The 15,782-nt window shown below is 43.7% G+C and overlaps 1 protein-coding gene across 3 annotated transcripts in view; it reads right to left on the reverse strand.

Moving 5' to 3' along the window:
• CEP126 (centrosomal protein 126) overlaps positions 1-15,782 on the reverse strand; it is a 132,109-nt gene that overhangs the window by 20,980 nt on the left and 95,347 nt on the right. For all 3 annotated transcript variants that reach the window (XM_077484397.1, XM_077484398.1, XM_077484399.1), the window contains 2 exons: positions 8,648-10,634; positions 433-570 (listed from right to left, as the gene is read on the reverse strand). In XM_077484397.1, the coding sequence (XP_077340523.1) occupies positions 433-570; positions 8,648-10,634 (2,125 nt within the window). The remainder of the gene's footprint in view (positions 1-432; positions 571-8,647; positions 10,635-15,782) is intronic.

Raw genomic sequence — 15,782 nt, forward strand, 5'->3', positions numbered from 1 at the left:
AATTACAGTTGGGCAATGATCTTACTGAGTAGTGACAGATAAAAGCAGACATCTCCAGTCAGTTAAGGTGAGAGTCCATCAAGGGGTTAAGCTTTAGCTCAATGGTCACTATTGATTGCCACCAAGATAGCCCAATGTCACACAACTGTATGTATACTCCCTACTCTAGAAACAAACCTATATAAGCTTTTTGTATAAATTATTGCTAAAGTAGCCAGATGGTGTATGCATAGTTAGTCAATAGCTGAGATATGTAGGTTTAGTATTCTTATGGCATAATTGTACATATTAAATCATAGAGCCTCATATAAATAATTGTATACCTTATCAGAAATACTTCATGGTGCTAAAGCCCAATTGCTAGTTCATACTATTATCCCAAATCTTTAAATATCTTGTCAAAACATGGCATTATAATGTTGAGAATCCTACCATTAACAAAAGGAGAAGAGAAGCCATTTGCTCTAGAAAATGTTTTCCAGTTATTCAGTGTTCCTCCATCAATGACAACATGGGACAGGTTAGGTCGTGTCTGTAAATTAGAAGGTAGATCACCGGGATGGAAATCACCTAGAACAACAAATATTAAAAGAGGTCTGTTGTAAAAATGAGGTAAAAAAAAAAATTCTAAATATTAGATTTAATTTATTTTAAATAAAAATTTTATTGGAAACTGGAACATGTGAATTATTGTTTAAATCATAGTTTCCAATTTAAACAGTATCGAAATTAAAGTGAAGGTACATGGAAAATGTTTCAGTAATATCACATTTTGAGTTATTATTGCAGTGTTAGAGAGTTATATTTAAAATACTTTCATGTTACATGTTTCCTATTCTATATTGTTGCTACTGTATTTAATATAGAGATTTGTAGATTTGCTACTACAGGGAGCTCTCTGTGACTCAGTAAAATAACTCTCTTTCTCTCTTTGCTGGACCAATGTAACAATGTAATAATTCCTGGAATTATTCTTTAACATATTAAAGCGATCAGTTTGAGTTAAAGCTGCACTCTAGCCTCACCTTCATTATTAAGTTGCAGCAAGTCAGATGGAGCCCAGCCTTAAAGTTTGGCTTTTTGATATTCAGCATCACATAATCTTTCCTCCCCAGCCTTACTGTCCCTGGCCCGCCATTTTCACTCATTGGATTTGAGTTATTTTAATCATGGAGGCTCAGCATCACATGCGGGCATCACCCAGGGCAGTCTGTATGCAAATTCAGCCCATCCAAGATGACCCACTCCTAAAGACTAATGCCACGTACAGACGATCAGACTATCCAGCAGACTTAGTCTGGTGGACAAACTGCTGGAAGGTCCCCCGGACTTTCCGAACGAGCGGACCTGCCCACAACTGGGAGTCCGCCGTACTTTTGAAATGAACGGCCCCCCACCCCAAAGCACCTTTTCCCCATGTCGATGAGGACAAGGGCCTCTTCCCGACAACCCTGGCCATTGGTTGTCGGGGTTTGCGGGCGGGGGGCTTATCGGAATCCGGGAGCCCCCTTTAATAAGGGGGCCCCCAGATACCAGCCCCCCACCCTATGTGAATGAGTATGGGGTACAATGTACCCCTACCCATTCACCTGGTGAAAAAAATGTAAATAAAACACAACACAAGGTTTTAAAATAATTTATTGCACAGCTCCGGGGGTCTTCTTCCGTCTTGGGGGGTCTTCTCGCCAGATTCCTCCGCTCCTCAATCCAGCTCTTTTACTAGCGGTGGCCTGGTTTTCTGTCGTCGTTGTCGCCACCACCGCCTTCTCTTTTCTTCTTCTCTTTTTCTTCCTCCTCTTCTTCCTTGTGATGTTGACTCAACGCTGTCTCTGGCCGTAATGACAGGGACGCGTTGTGCGGCGACTTATATAGGGACAATGGGCAGAGTCACCGTGTGATGTCCCCGCCCCTTATGATGTCACAGTCCCAGCATCCTCTGGGAGTGGATAGATGCTGCCTGTCAGTCAGCATCTCTCCCGCTCTGCTCCTCAATGCTTATTGGAGCGCTGAGCTGTGGAGGGGCAGGAAGCGGCCATCTCAGCAGCTTGCTGAGAAGCTGAGACTGGCAGTCTTGTGGATCCAGACTTCCTAAGTCAGATCGACGCGCTGCCTCGACTGATGGCAGTGACATCAACAGAGAGGGGACTTCAGACCGCTCTCCGCTGAAAACGGGTCACAGGAGTGCAAAACAAACACCCTTGAAGCTCAGCCTAAAAAACTCAGGCTGGACTTCTCTTTAAATGCCATTTTAGTTTTGGTCATATTTTAGTCATCTGAATTGTTTTATCTTTAGTTGTATTTTAGTCAACTAAAATCTAATGGCTTTAGTTAAATTGTAATGCATCATTTAAGAATTTTTCTAGAATTGCCAAACTCATTATATACCCCTGGAGTAAAAATCTAATAAGATTGTAAATAAATTCTGTATATTTTTGTATTCTATTTTGTACAGTGCCTTGAAAAAGTATTCATACCCCTTAACATTTTCCACATTTTGTCATGTTACCACCAAAAATGTAAATGTATTTTATTGGGATTTTATGTAATAGACCAACACAAAGTGGTACATTTTTGTGAAATGGAAGAAAAATGATAAATGGTTTTCAAAATGTTTTACAAACAAATATCTGAAAAGTGTGGCGTGCATTTGTATTCAGCCCCCTTTACTCTGATACCCCTAACTAAAATCTTGTGGAACCAATTGCATTCAGAAGTCACCTAATTAGTAAATAGAGTCCACCTGTTTGTAATTTAATCTCAGTATAAATACAGCTATTCTGTGAAGCCCTCAAAGGTTTGTTAGATAACCTTAGTGAATAACCAGCATCATGAAGGCCAATGAACACACCAGACAGGTCAGGGATAAAGTTGTGGACACGTTTAAAGCAGGGTTAGGTTATAGAAAAATACCCCAAACTTTGATCATCTCATGGAGCACTGTTCAATCCATCATCCGAAAATGGAAAGAGTATAGCACAACTGCAAACCTACTAAGCCATGGCCATCCACCTTAAGACCCCTTTCACACTGGGGCGTTTTTCAGGCACTTTAGTGTTAAAAAAAGCGACTGTAAAGCGCTTGAAAGAAGCCGCAACAGCAATCCCAATGTAAAAGCCCGAGTGCTTTCACACTGAGATCCCTTTCACACTGGGGCATTTTTCAGGCACTTTAGCTTTAAAAAATAGTGCCTGTAAAGCGCCTGAAAGAAGCCGCAACTGCAATTCCAATGTAAAAGCCTGAGTGCTTTCACACTGAGGCACTGCGCTGGCAGGGCGTCAAAAAAAAAAAGAAAAGAAAAAGAAAAGGCTTCTTTGCAGTGCTTTTGGGGCGGGTACTTGAAAAAAAGTATCGGCACTTGTACTCGGTCTTAAAAAAGTGGTATCGGGACAACCCTACCTAATTCCTAAGTATATGAACTCCTCCACCCAATTAAGCTGTGTCTGGTCTATTGGGTGAGGGGTGCAGCGAGAAAACTACAGGCTTATCCCAGTTTATGCATATGCCCGAGTAGCCACTGAATAGATCAAATAGGGACAGTGTGGTGCAAAGAGATGTGGATGCATCAGCTAGATAGAGCACAGCATCATCCGCATAAAGAGACAGTTTTTCTTCAAGTGACCCAACCTGTATATCCTTAATTTCCCTGTCACTCGGATAAGGACGGCCGGGGTTCTAATGCCAGGGCAAACAGTCCTGGGGATAGGGGGCCCCCCTGTCTCATTCCACTGCTTCCGACCATTCATGTGGACCCTAGCTTGCAGATTGGCATACAACATCTTTAACCATGACATAAATGTAGGGCCGAAGCCAAATCTAGAGAGGACTGCCCACAGATATCTCCACTCAATGGAATCAAAGGCCTTCTCCGCATCCAGAGAGGCCACCATCCCCACGCCCTCCCGGCCTGTGATAGCAATGTGGGTAAAGAATCTCCTGATGTTGATATCTGTACTCCTACCCGGGATGAATCCCGTTTGGTTGGGATGGACAAGGGCTGTTATAACTGTGCTTAGTCTGGCTAACATTTTGGCCAGTATTTTTGCATCCATATTTACTAGGGAGATAGGGCGATAGGGGGAGCACAGGGTGGGGTCTTTTCCCGGTTTAGGGTTCACTACAATAACCGCCTCTCCCATAGATTTGTGAAGGGTCTCTGATTCCGCCGATTGAACCATCAGGACGTGAAATCTAACAGCAAGGACATCCGCATACTGTTTGTAGAGTTCTACCGGAATACCATCAGGGCCAGGGGTCTTGCCTGATTGCAGTATTTTGAGTGCCCTGAGTGTTTCCTTTACCGTGATAGGCCTGTCTAGTCTGTTCCTACAAGTGGCAGTCAGAACTGGAATATCTATGTCCTATAAGTAGGATGTCAGATCGTCCTCCCTATAGGTCACTGGGGAACTATAGAGTGCTTGGTAATATGAGACAAAGCATTGGTTAATCTCTTCAGGGATATAAAGGAGGGCCAAGAATGTGGCGTATACTAATCCTGCCTGACTGCTCTTTAGAGAGCAAGGCCAAAAGTTTGCCTGATCGTTCTCCCTGCTTAAATATGCATTGGGATTGTGCAAGTATCTTCTTCTGAGTTAGGGGGGTACGGAGGGAGAGGACCTCTCTGGTCAGAGACTGTAGTCGGGTGTAATGTTGGGGTTCACGAGATCTAACAGAGCGCTTCCTGTGTGCCAGCTTCAGATTCAGCTTTAATCAAAGTGGCTCTTCTCTCATTCCCAATCTTAGCAATGATGGTCCGGTACTGTCCTCTCGTAAACGCCTTCAAGGCATCTCACACCACAGTGGCCTCCGCTGAGCCTGGGTTGACTGCGCAGTAGCCCTCCAACTCTCTCCTCAATAATGTGTCTACCTCCGGGTCTGAGACCCAGAACCTAGAAAGCCTCCAGAGTTTGTCTGTGTGGGCGCCCATGTTATCCAAGCTCAGGAAAAGAGGTGCATGGTCCGATATGCCTCTGGGCAGTATCTTGACTTCCTGGACACTAGACAGGACAGACCTCCCAGCAAAAATTAGATCAATGTGGGAAAAATACCTGTGGGATGCAGAGTGGCAAATATAGGCACGAGATTGAGGGTTTCTCCATCTCCATATATCTGTCAGGCCATAAGTCTACGCCCATGTTGCCAGACCAGAGTAGTGGGGGCCAGCGACTGCCAGTCTGTTCATACCCGAGTCAGGAGCCATATTAAAGTCACCTAGCATCACTACAAAAGAACTTGCTGCTCCAGGTGAGACAGGAAGGACATAAGGATGGACATAAGTGCTAGAGTAGTCAGGAGGGTTAGCATTATGTGGTTGAGACCGTGCTGGACTTAGCAGTCGGACCCAGATGGAGCAATCACAATGCCAATGCAATGCCAAGGTATTTAATATAATAGCTAATAGACAAGCGATCATACATCTTAAAGTGTACCCATAAAAAACAAACAAACCAGCCCTTAAGGGGCAACAATCCCCCCCACCTTGCCCATTCCCCCAAATCTGAGAAGGGCCTTGAACCCCAAATTCCAACTCAGCACGCTGGCTGCAAAGGGGGGACCCATGCAAGAGGCGAGCTGCACCCCTCCGAATCTCATGGGGGGGGCTCAATTAAGCGCATCGGTTCTCCACTCCATTAACCTCCGCTAGTCATTATGATGTCCGATGGGGGTTGTGGCAGAGTCCTAAAAGAAAATCAGACATTTATGCACCGCACAGTAATAAGAGTGTAATCCAACAAGGGAAACGTGAGCACTGCTAGATAGTCCTCTGTTGCCTTGGACAACAATGGGGAGAGAAACTAGCTGCGTCTCTAGACCACGTCAGGGGCACAAACATGTGTTGTGGGAAAAAAAGGAACAGGCTTTAGCCTAGGTATAGCAGTGCAGACCATCCACAACAACCTGCTCCACAGTCCCCGTTAATGTTACTCAGGGGATCTCCAGTGCCCCAATTGGATAGTCAGAGGAGAAGGGGTAACCGGGGGGGGCAGAACTAGGAGGAAGTCTGCTCAGAAGTAGGGTCCCGGTGGGCAGCTGAAAGTCATACCGCTAGGGCACAACAGGTGCAGGGGAGTAGGCAACTAAAAGTGTAGTGTTGGGAAAGAAGAAAAAAACTCAGTAATACCCTGATCAACTGGCCAGCGGTAGAGAATCCAACCAGGTTGAGGTTTCTCTCAGTGAGTTGAAGAGGCGGGTCGTCTCTTCATCCTGGACCCAAAGGTGCGCTGGGAAGAGCACACTGTAGTGGATGTTGCATGTCTTAATCGCTACTTTCACCAAATCTATCGATTTCCGGAGCTTTTGCGTCTCGGCAGAGTAGTCCGGGAAGATCATTAATTTGTTGTTTTGGAAGCGTAATTCACCAAGCAGCCTGGACGCACAGAGAATTTCGCTCCGGTCCCGAAACTTCAGCATGCGGAGGATGAAGGTTCTCGGGGGAGCTCCTGGAGAAGAAGAATGCGTAGCATGCCCTCCACGAAGCTTGTTGGGTTCCCCCCCTCAGCTCCCTCAGGCAGCTCAATTATGCAAAGGTTGTGCCTTCTGTTCCTGTTTTCTGCATCCTCTGCTCTGTACTCAAGGGCCTACACTTTAGTCTGGAGAGTGCGGAGGGCCGCCGATTGTTCCAGGACATCGTTCTCCATCTGACCGATCTGCTGCTCGATCTCCGTCACTCTGGAGTGGAGTTTGTCCATATCTTGGTGTATGAGGCCTATGTCCATCTGTACTGCCTCAATCTTGGCAGTAAGGGTAGACTGGCAAGTAGCGATTGCTGCAATCACCTCCGCAAGCCACGGTGGCCTAGGGTCAACCAACTGCATGGGGTTTGTCTGTGAAGTCTAAGCATGTGAAGTTTGTAAATTCTGTATATTATTGTATTCTATTTTGTATGTATTGCACACTGTACTCACTGTGCACACGGCACTAATAATGTTTTCATTACATGTTTGCATTCTTTCGAGTCCTGATTAGAATTAGTCTACCTAGGTAACGCCCCTTGTTACCAGAAAAATAAAATTGTAATATAAATGTGATACCTATGTAATCATGTGAATAAAAACCTTCAATTGCATCAAATAAAACAGAACAGTTATTTTGGAAAGATGCTGTGTGTATCTTTTTGTGTCTGTTCCCTATTGCAGTAGTTATTAATTTGGAACCACGAATCAATATGAGGATAGGAGATGCCTATCTATAGAATTTGCAGAACACAATGTTATTATTTATGGAATTAAGGTTTGAACGTGCGCTACAGACACAGATTTAGCCAACAGATTTAACCAAGTTTCAAAAATCAACAAAAATATTGCATTTTGAGAAACAGAAGTGCAACTTTAAAATATAAGAAAAAACTAAAAAATGTAAACTCTATTGGCTGTAATGCCATTGTAATTATCACCTGAAAATATTGCCAATAAATATTAAGAAAAGCCCTTTTCTTATTTTTTCCTTCTTTCAGTAGATGCCCGCTACTTATTCTTAAAGAGGAAGTAAACCCTGATGAGTTTACTTCCTCTTTCATTCCCTGCAAAGGCAAAGCATAATGGACTACTATGCATCGCATAGTAGCCCATTATGTGTCACTTACCTGACACAGGAGCCAGCGAAGTCGCCGCTGTCCCCTGTAGTCCGCCGCATCCATCTTGCTGGTGGCGTCTCGCAGCCCCGCCGCTGTCATTCGGCGGAGCCGCGATGACGTCACTCCCGCGCATGCGCACGGGAGCCGACACGCGCGGCAGATCCATTGTTGGAAATGCCGTGCTCAGTGCGCCTGCGCGTCGCTGTCTACGGCGCATGTGCCGTAGACAGCAGTGCCTGTCTTCAGGCAAATATCTCCTAAACCGTATAGGTTTAGGAGATATTTCTTGGACCTACAGGTAAGCCTTAATCTAGGCTTACCTGTAGGTCAAAGTGGTTTGTAAGGGTTTACAACCACTTTAAGTGGTAGTGCATATACTGTATTTTTAAACTTTAATGTGCTCTTATAGGCTGAGGATGGAATTGTGTTGTCGATTTAGAAAAGGCCAGCGGAGGTCTCCAAAGAGATAGTGTGAATGAGTGTAATGTGAGCAACTGCATAGGAAAAGGAAAGCATTTACGGGAGCCTGCGTCTCTCAGCCAATACAGCTTAACGATAGTGTCAGGGGGCTGGGGCTTTAAGGAAAGCAGAAGTTCAGGTGGGTAAATGCCCCTCCCCTGACAATTTTATTCCAATTTTGTTCGTTGGTGAAAATTGGAATTGATTTTCATCATAGTTTTCATTAATTGACTTAATTAAAATTTTATTTTCGTTTGGTTTTCGTCACTGAAAACATGCAGCTGATGAAAATTATGATGAAAATATTTTTGTCAACAAAATTAACACTATGATCCACAATGTATCAACTCCAAACATTTTAGTCACTAAAAAAACAATAGTTTGGTTACATCTTGGCCCGAAACCTTTCACATGTAATTGCACTCAATAATAAGCATTGTTACTGAATTGCAGATCATTGGTTATTTGGTATATTTGCTAAGGTGATGACAAGTGTGAGCCTGCACTGGGACCTGAACTCTTTGCTTTTACCTTGATGTAACTTTTCCCAAAATGGAAAGGCAACTTGATCTTTTTTAGAGTATTTTTGTAATTTTAAAAGCAAATAGACTAACTTACCAGCAGTAGAGTTTTTATGAGATAAGGCACTTCGTACTCCTTTCCACAAAAGAGCAATTTCCTCATCGGTGGGAGTATGGTCTAGACGTAGTCCATTCTCTCCATATACAGGCTTCCGTTTGGCAGAAACGGGTAAGCTTTCTTGTAAAGCTGACACCCGATCACTGTTCAAGGTAAGGAGAGATTTTGTGGCATTCTCAGCATCGGGAGGGCCAGGTTGTTGTGCAGCAATCATATTACCCAAAGAACGAGATAATGTTTTAGAAGGCATTGCATCCCTTGTCAAACCATGACTGGGTGACTGTACAGCATTGTTCAAATGATTAACCTGAGAAATGTTTATGTTCGCAGGCTGACTCTTGGTTTCTGTGATGGCATCACTAATATTATTGTCTATGGTATGCCTGGGTGGAGGATGAGGAACCATCACCTTTCCCTGAGTCTTTGCAATTTTACTTGCTTCAGTAGCTGATTGAGGCCGTATAATGACACCCCTCCTATTCCGATACGCAACCACAGATGGACTTTTAGCTGATTTTAGGCGCTTTGCTATCTTTGTCTTTGCCTTCGGTGGTGTTCTAATGGCATGAGTATGGCCTACAGAGTTAATTTCCTCTCCTTTATTTGCCATCCATGCCTGCTTGGTGAAATGGTAACCTGTAGAATAAACAGAGCTAGGAGTCCCATTAGAAGAACCCACTTGGTCAGCTATGGAAACAGTAGGTACAAGAACATGTTCCATAAACTTTCCAGCAGCAGGGGGCTCCAATTGAGGCTTCAGATTAGATTCCAAATTCCTAATTGTTCCTAGCGCCTCTCTGTTATCCATTATTTTGTCCATTTCATCTAGCCATCTTAATTTTTTATTTTTATTTTTTTCCTTTTCCTTAGCCAGTTCCACGCTGTCCCTAAGGCCATCTGAGCTTTTCTCCCCCAGCTGAAACAATTTTCCAATACCCAGAGTCCTATTATAACCCTTTTCATACTTTGATACTTTCTTTAATATACTTTTTAACAGTCTGTGTCCTTCTTTTCCAGCACTGTTAGTTCTTGTTCTGAGATAAAATGTAGGAAAAATAACATCAGGATCATCTTGGGAATGACCACTTTTTTTATGATCTTCCCTTTCTTCTTGCATAACACCAGATTTGTTACTAGAAACTAAATTGGGTGAGGAGTGGTATCCCTGCAACGGGGTGCTCTGATTGCTGCTTTCTATAGGTTTAATCAGGTCACTTTTCACTCTATGAAACTGTGAATTATTTGAACTAGCCATGGCATCGGAAACTGAATTTGTTAAATGGATTTCATGTAAATGTTTACTTTGTTTTAAATCAGAGTTGGGTAGGCAGTTACTGGCAGAACTTCCAGATAATGGAACGACTATTGGAGTTGCCAAGGGCTGAGTCATTATGGGCTTTATTGATAAGCCATGGCATTGTACCATGTCTTTGTTATTTTGCTGCATTAAGGCTTGTGTGGTTTCTCTTGGGGTTGGGTCGGGAGTGGCCCAAGCTTTGCTTGGCCTAACCACAACAGTTGTACTTTCCCTATAACCCATGTCAGGATAACCTGTCTTTTCCTCTGCAGTGGGCATTTCTGAGAAGTGATTTATTTCTCGTGTTGGGGAGAAGGAAGCGTAGGAGGATCCATTGTGTGATGTCGTATCCGTCACTGCTTGCCCAGCACCAGATCTGTGCCACTCTTCAACTTTCATAGATACGTTTTGTTCTCTTAACATATCCGGTGTGACCTGATTAGGTTCAGGAGAACTTTTTCCACTGTTTAACCCACTGTTACTTCGATTGGTATACTGATTTCCACTGTTCACTGTGGAAGAGATTTCTAACAACGCTCTGTGCAAAGTATCAGTTGGAAGCTCTTGCACTGTATCATTTTCCTCATTTGTGTTCAGGCCTTCTTCTAGACTGTCCAAACTTGACAAACTCTCCGAATGTTCTAGCTGTTCCACTTCCTGATGGAAATTCTGAAAAAGAAATAAAGGTTTACAATTAGTATGACCTTTAATTATTACCTATTTATTTTTTGGTAAATCACCTTTAATTGACCAACATATCTATTAAAAAATGAAATAAATAAAACATGCAAAGGTGTGTAACACTAACCAGAATGTTCACAGAAACATTTAAACTTTCCTGTAGAGCATATTGCTCCAGCAGATGGCTTGTTAGGCAAAATGCAACAAAATCAGATATTAGTTAGGGATCACTGGAAAGGAAGTCAGCTGTGTCTTGGAGAATACTTCTTTCCACAATACCATTTTAAAGCGGTGTTCCACCTAAAAAAAAAGTAAAAAATTAAAAGCCAGCAGCTACACATACTGCAGCTGTTGGCTTTTAACAATAGGACTCTTACCTGTCCTGGAGTCCAGCAATGTAGGCATCACAGCTGATGTTTCCATAAGCTGTCGGGTGCTGCCGCCGCCATTGCGGGTGAGGGAACCCAGCAGTTTAACCTTACAGCTTCACGCCGGGAAACCCTACTGTGCATGTACAAGGCCCCGTTCCTCTCTCCTACTGGCTCGGCAACAGGGAGAGGAGGAGGGAGCCTCGTGGTGATGTCATGGGCCACGGCCCGGACTCCCAGCAGTGGGAACTGGATACCTGTCAAAGACAGGTATTCTGTCCCCCCTCCCCCACTAAAGGTGCCAATTTGTTGCATCGGAGGAGAGGAAACAAATGAGTGGAAGTTCCATTTTTGGATGGAACTCCGCTTTAAGGTGATTCTAAAAGGTAACATTAAATTTTTTTAAATAACAAACATACTTACAGTCGTTTTCCACAGAGCAGCCCTGATCCTCCTTCTCCGGTGTCCCCCCCTGGGGCTCTTGACCCCTCCTCCCTGCCCAGTGACCTCATAGCAAGCCACTTGCTATGGGGCACTCATGCGTGCTCGCTCTCGAGCCAGCTCTGTATGTCCATTGACACACATAGTGCAGCATGGCCTAGCCCCCCATTTTCTCTTCACTGGCTGTGACTGACAGCAGCAGAAGTCAATGGCTCTCCTTGCTGCCTCTCTGTCTCAGTGAGGGGGGAGAGAGAGAGAGAGAGAGAGAGAGAGAGAGAAAGAGAGAGAGAGAGAGCAGAGACAGCCACTGCTCTCGTGCACATTTCAGGCTCAGTTAAGTATAAGAGGGGGCTGGGGGGGCTCAATGAACAAGGTTTTTTACCTTAATGCACAGAATACATTAAGATAAAACTACTTTAAATACCCTGTCCTTTTTTAAATACTGTATATACCTTTTTCAGAAATCTGCAGGGTGGTAAGAATGTCACAGGGTCCTCTTTTCCTTCAATCTTCTCCCAGGTGGGAGGATCTCTGATGATGCTGAGAATACAGCTGACCTGATGATGCCAGTGTTGCTCTCAGCAACACACCGAGAATGAAAGGTGCTATGTGGGTGGGCCCACGACAATTTTCATTCACACTATGTCCTTAGTCTTCAGGATTAAATGACATGGGTCTAATTACACACGGAAGACTGACAACATCTTGTGATGACAAGGAAGTACTGCAGTGGACAGCTCTAGACTGCAGATGAGTGATGCAGGGAAAGCTGACTTTGTTGTAAAACCTCCAGGGGGATCATTTTAGGCAAAAAAAAAAATCTGGGCTTTAAAAAAATGGAAGAATTCATTTTTTTGGTGGCTGATTATACACCTCAAGTTATATGATAGACAATGGTGCACCTCTGCACATGCGTTAATTTGTGTTAAAGGGCATAGGTGTAAATGGGCCTCTGAATGCAGGACACCAGCTTGGAAGTAAACATTTAAACATTAAGGCTGGGTTCACATTTATGCCAATTGAACCCCAGAAATACAGAAAGGAGCCTAGACCAAAATCAGATAAAAGAGTTCAAGTCAATTTTAGTTGCTGGTAAAAAAGAAAACAAAAAAAGTCATATAAAAACATCCAAACCTCTCCTTTTTCCTCTCACTTCAGCCCCCGTTCACACTGAATCCGACTTTGAAATTGTGCGACTTCACTTGAAAATCACATATTTCCAAAGCCACAGGACAATGCTACTTCAGGAGCGACTTAGTTGACATCTGAGCGACTTTATGCACAAGTGTCTATACAGGTTGCACCTGAAATGGCCCAAAATAGTGCGGGAACTTTTTCTTTTAAATTGGCGCGGCACCACAAAGTCGGTATTGCACCTATTTGAACAGTTCAATTTGTGACAATAGGGTGCAACTTGTCATGAGATTCAGACCTGTCAAATCACATGATAAGTCGCACAGGTGTGAATGGGGGCTCAATTTGTTTGGAACAAGCAGTGCGCTGCTCTATGCTACACATCCCATAGTCCTTAGTCCATCTTGGGAGCGAGCAAGAGATGGTGGATGTATTCAAAACATAACATCCTCTAACGGGATGTCAAATCAGAGCAGAAAAAAAGAAAGGAATTTTAAGGTTTGCAGGAGGTTGAGAGCAACAGAAGGTTAAGAATACATACTTGAATATCATTTTTGCTTTTTAAATCAAAGTTTACTGCATTTTATAAGCTTACTCCACGGTTACTCGGCTCTCTTCTTCTATCAGCATGCTACTTGTCAGCACATGAGGACTGATTGGCTCTGTATTCTGCTTATCTGGTTCAAGTACTTAAACTGCGTGCATGTGTAATCACAGACCAAAATTTGTAAAAAAAAAAAAAAATATATATTTTTGATAAACTGCTAACATTCTCATATACATAAAAAAACAAAAAACTGGATTCCAGGCTTTCTTTTAATGGATACATCCTCCGGTCCAGCTGAATTCTAAACATGAAACTATTGCAGAAGAACGAAACAATAAAAATGTCTTCAATCAAATCAGCGCTATTTATTACTAATTACACACAGTTAGAGGATATTGCCGGGATACTCTTCCTAATTCAGCTAGGATTTTAACCCCCTTCAGCCATATAAAACTTCACAGGCTTGAAAAGGCTTTTAGGCTGTGTCTGTGCCATAAACCTGAAGTTCTGCATGCACAGCTGGTCAGTTGTGGCTTGATTTATGATGGACAGCGGATATCTCTACCAGCTGTTTTGCTATACACCACTAAGCTTTCTCCACATCATGGATTGCACTGTGCGGCCCATTCATAAAATGCAAGTCATGATGTGGAGCCTGTTGTATGTCACAGAGTTCTCCCTTCCTAGTGTCACAGGAAGAACCCTGTGATTGAAGACAGGCTGGTCACAGGACTTTCTTAGGTCATATGACTGACTCTCCTACTGGCTATTTTTCTCCTCCTTCATTCATTGTAATAGAGCTCCACTGGTTATGGAGTTCCCGAATCTGAAGCAGAGAGCATAGCACATTCTTAAAGTACATTGCATACATGCCCTTGAATTATATACAGTACTTACCTTCAGTGGTGGCCCGTCCATTAGGGGCGAAAGGGCACCACCCCGCCCTTTCTAATCTACATACAGGACGTAGGATGGGGGGGGGGGGTGTTCAAAGCACGTGATTGGAGCCAGAGGCTCTAATAGGCTTCAAAAAAGACTGGGTTTGGGGCACAGAGCATTGGGCTCCGAGCCCACCCAGTTGTGTGAGAATAGCGAATGAATATTCGCTATTTTCACACTGATCCTCCTCCCGGCCAATCAGGAAGCGGGGATTGGCTGAAAGGACAGGCGATCCACACGGCGGAAGCCACCGTGATGCAGAAGAGGAGAAAATGCACGCCCGTCGCCTGTAAGAGCGCTACCTGCCCGGAACTTTGTTGGGGTAAGTGCTGATTGACTGACTGGGGGGAGGGGGGCAATGCGGTTGACAGGTGATCTGACGCAGCGGGGGGGTATTTGCTGTCCCTCCCCCCCCAAAAAAAAAACACTAGCCGCCCCTGCTTACCTCTTAGGCTGGATTCACACCTATGCAGTTTTAGTGCTTTTTGCATTTTGCAGATTTGCACTACAGTCCATATAACATGGTTTCCTATGGAACACGTTCTGTAGTGCAAATCTGCAAAATACAAAAAACACTAAAAATGCATCGGTGTGAATCCAGCCTTACTCCTTGTTGCTCCTTTAGGCTTCCATCTCTGCCAGTTCTTGTATTTACGGCTGGTCCCACAAAGCCGCTCCACTTCACTGACCATGAAGCCACTGCCTTGTTGAAGTCATCACATACAATGGAGTACAAGCTGGGGCTGGGGGTACCAAATGTTAGGGAAAAGCTGTATTCCGGTCAGTTTATAAGAATAACACTAAGGACCAGTTCGCACCACAAAAATGCACTCCGGATACGTTTTGGATGAGTTTTTTCTTACAGTTCACACCACACACAGTTCCGGTGAATTTTTGATACGTTTTGCTGTGTTCCAGTACAGTTTTGTGCAGAGGAAATGCAGCATGTTTTTTTTCTGAACCAGAAACTTACTGGAACTGACTGCACCTGAGTGAACTAGGGCCATTGGAATACATGGAAAATACTGTGCATGCATTTTTCATGTAGAAAAAAAAAAAATGCACTGGACTGCCACTATAAAACTCTTCTGTCAACCAAGATCCAGTTATTCTCCACTGGTGTAGAAAAAATGTAGCTGGATAGCCGCACTCCGAATTATTCAACTTTATTTAAAAATGTAATTAAAATCATAGCATCTAGGCTGGTAAACAGACTAACTGCACAGCCGCTGACATGTTTCACACCGAACACGGTGCTTAGTCATGCTATGACTAATCACCGTGTTCGGTGTGAAACATGTCAGCGGCTGTGCAGTTAGTATGTTTACCAGCCTAGATGCTATGATTTTAATTACATTTTTGAAATAAAGTTGAATAATTCGGAGTGCGGCTATCCAGCTACATTTTTTAAACTTCAGTTCCTGTTGCAAACAGAACCAGCACCCTGTGGGATTGTGGAGACAGATGTTTTGGGAGAAGTCATTACCTTAGAGCGGTAATTCTTTGTATTCTCCACTGGTGCTGCCATCTTGCTTCTCACACAGAACAGAGATAGTAAAGCCAACCTGTTAATCACAGACCAGACGTCAAAGACACCTCTGGCCTTCATGTGACAGCCATGTGTCACTGCTCTCTGTATATGTCAGCGCTGGGGGGGATTGGTTAGAAATGGAGGAGAAGAGGACATGGGAAGCAGCTTTCTGCAAA

This window comes from Lithobates pipiens, unplaced genomic scaffold, assembly GCF_037356315.1.
Source record: "Lithobates pipiens isolate NorthernLeopardFrog02 unplaced genomic scaffold, aLitPip1_a1.2 Scaffold_16, whole genome shotgun sequence".
In the NCBI taxonomy this organism is placed as follows: Eukaryota; Metazoa; Chordata; class Amphibia; order Anura; family Ranidae; genus Lithobates; species Lithobates pipiens.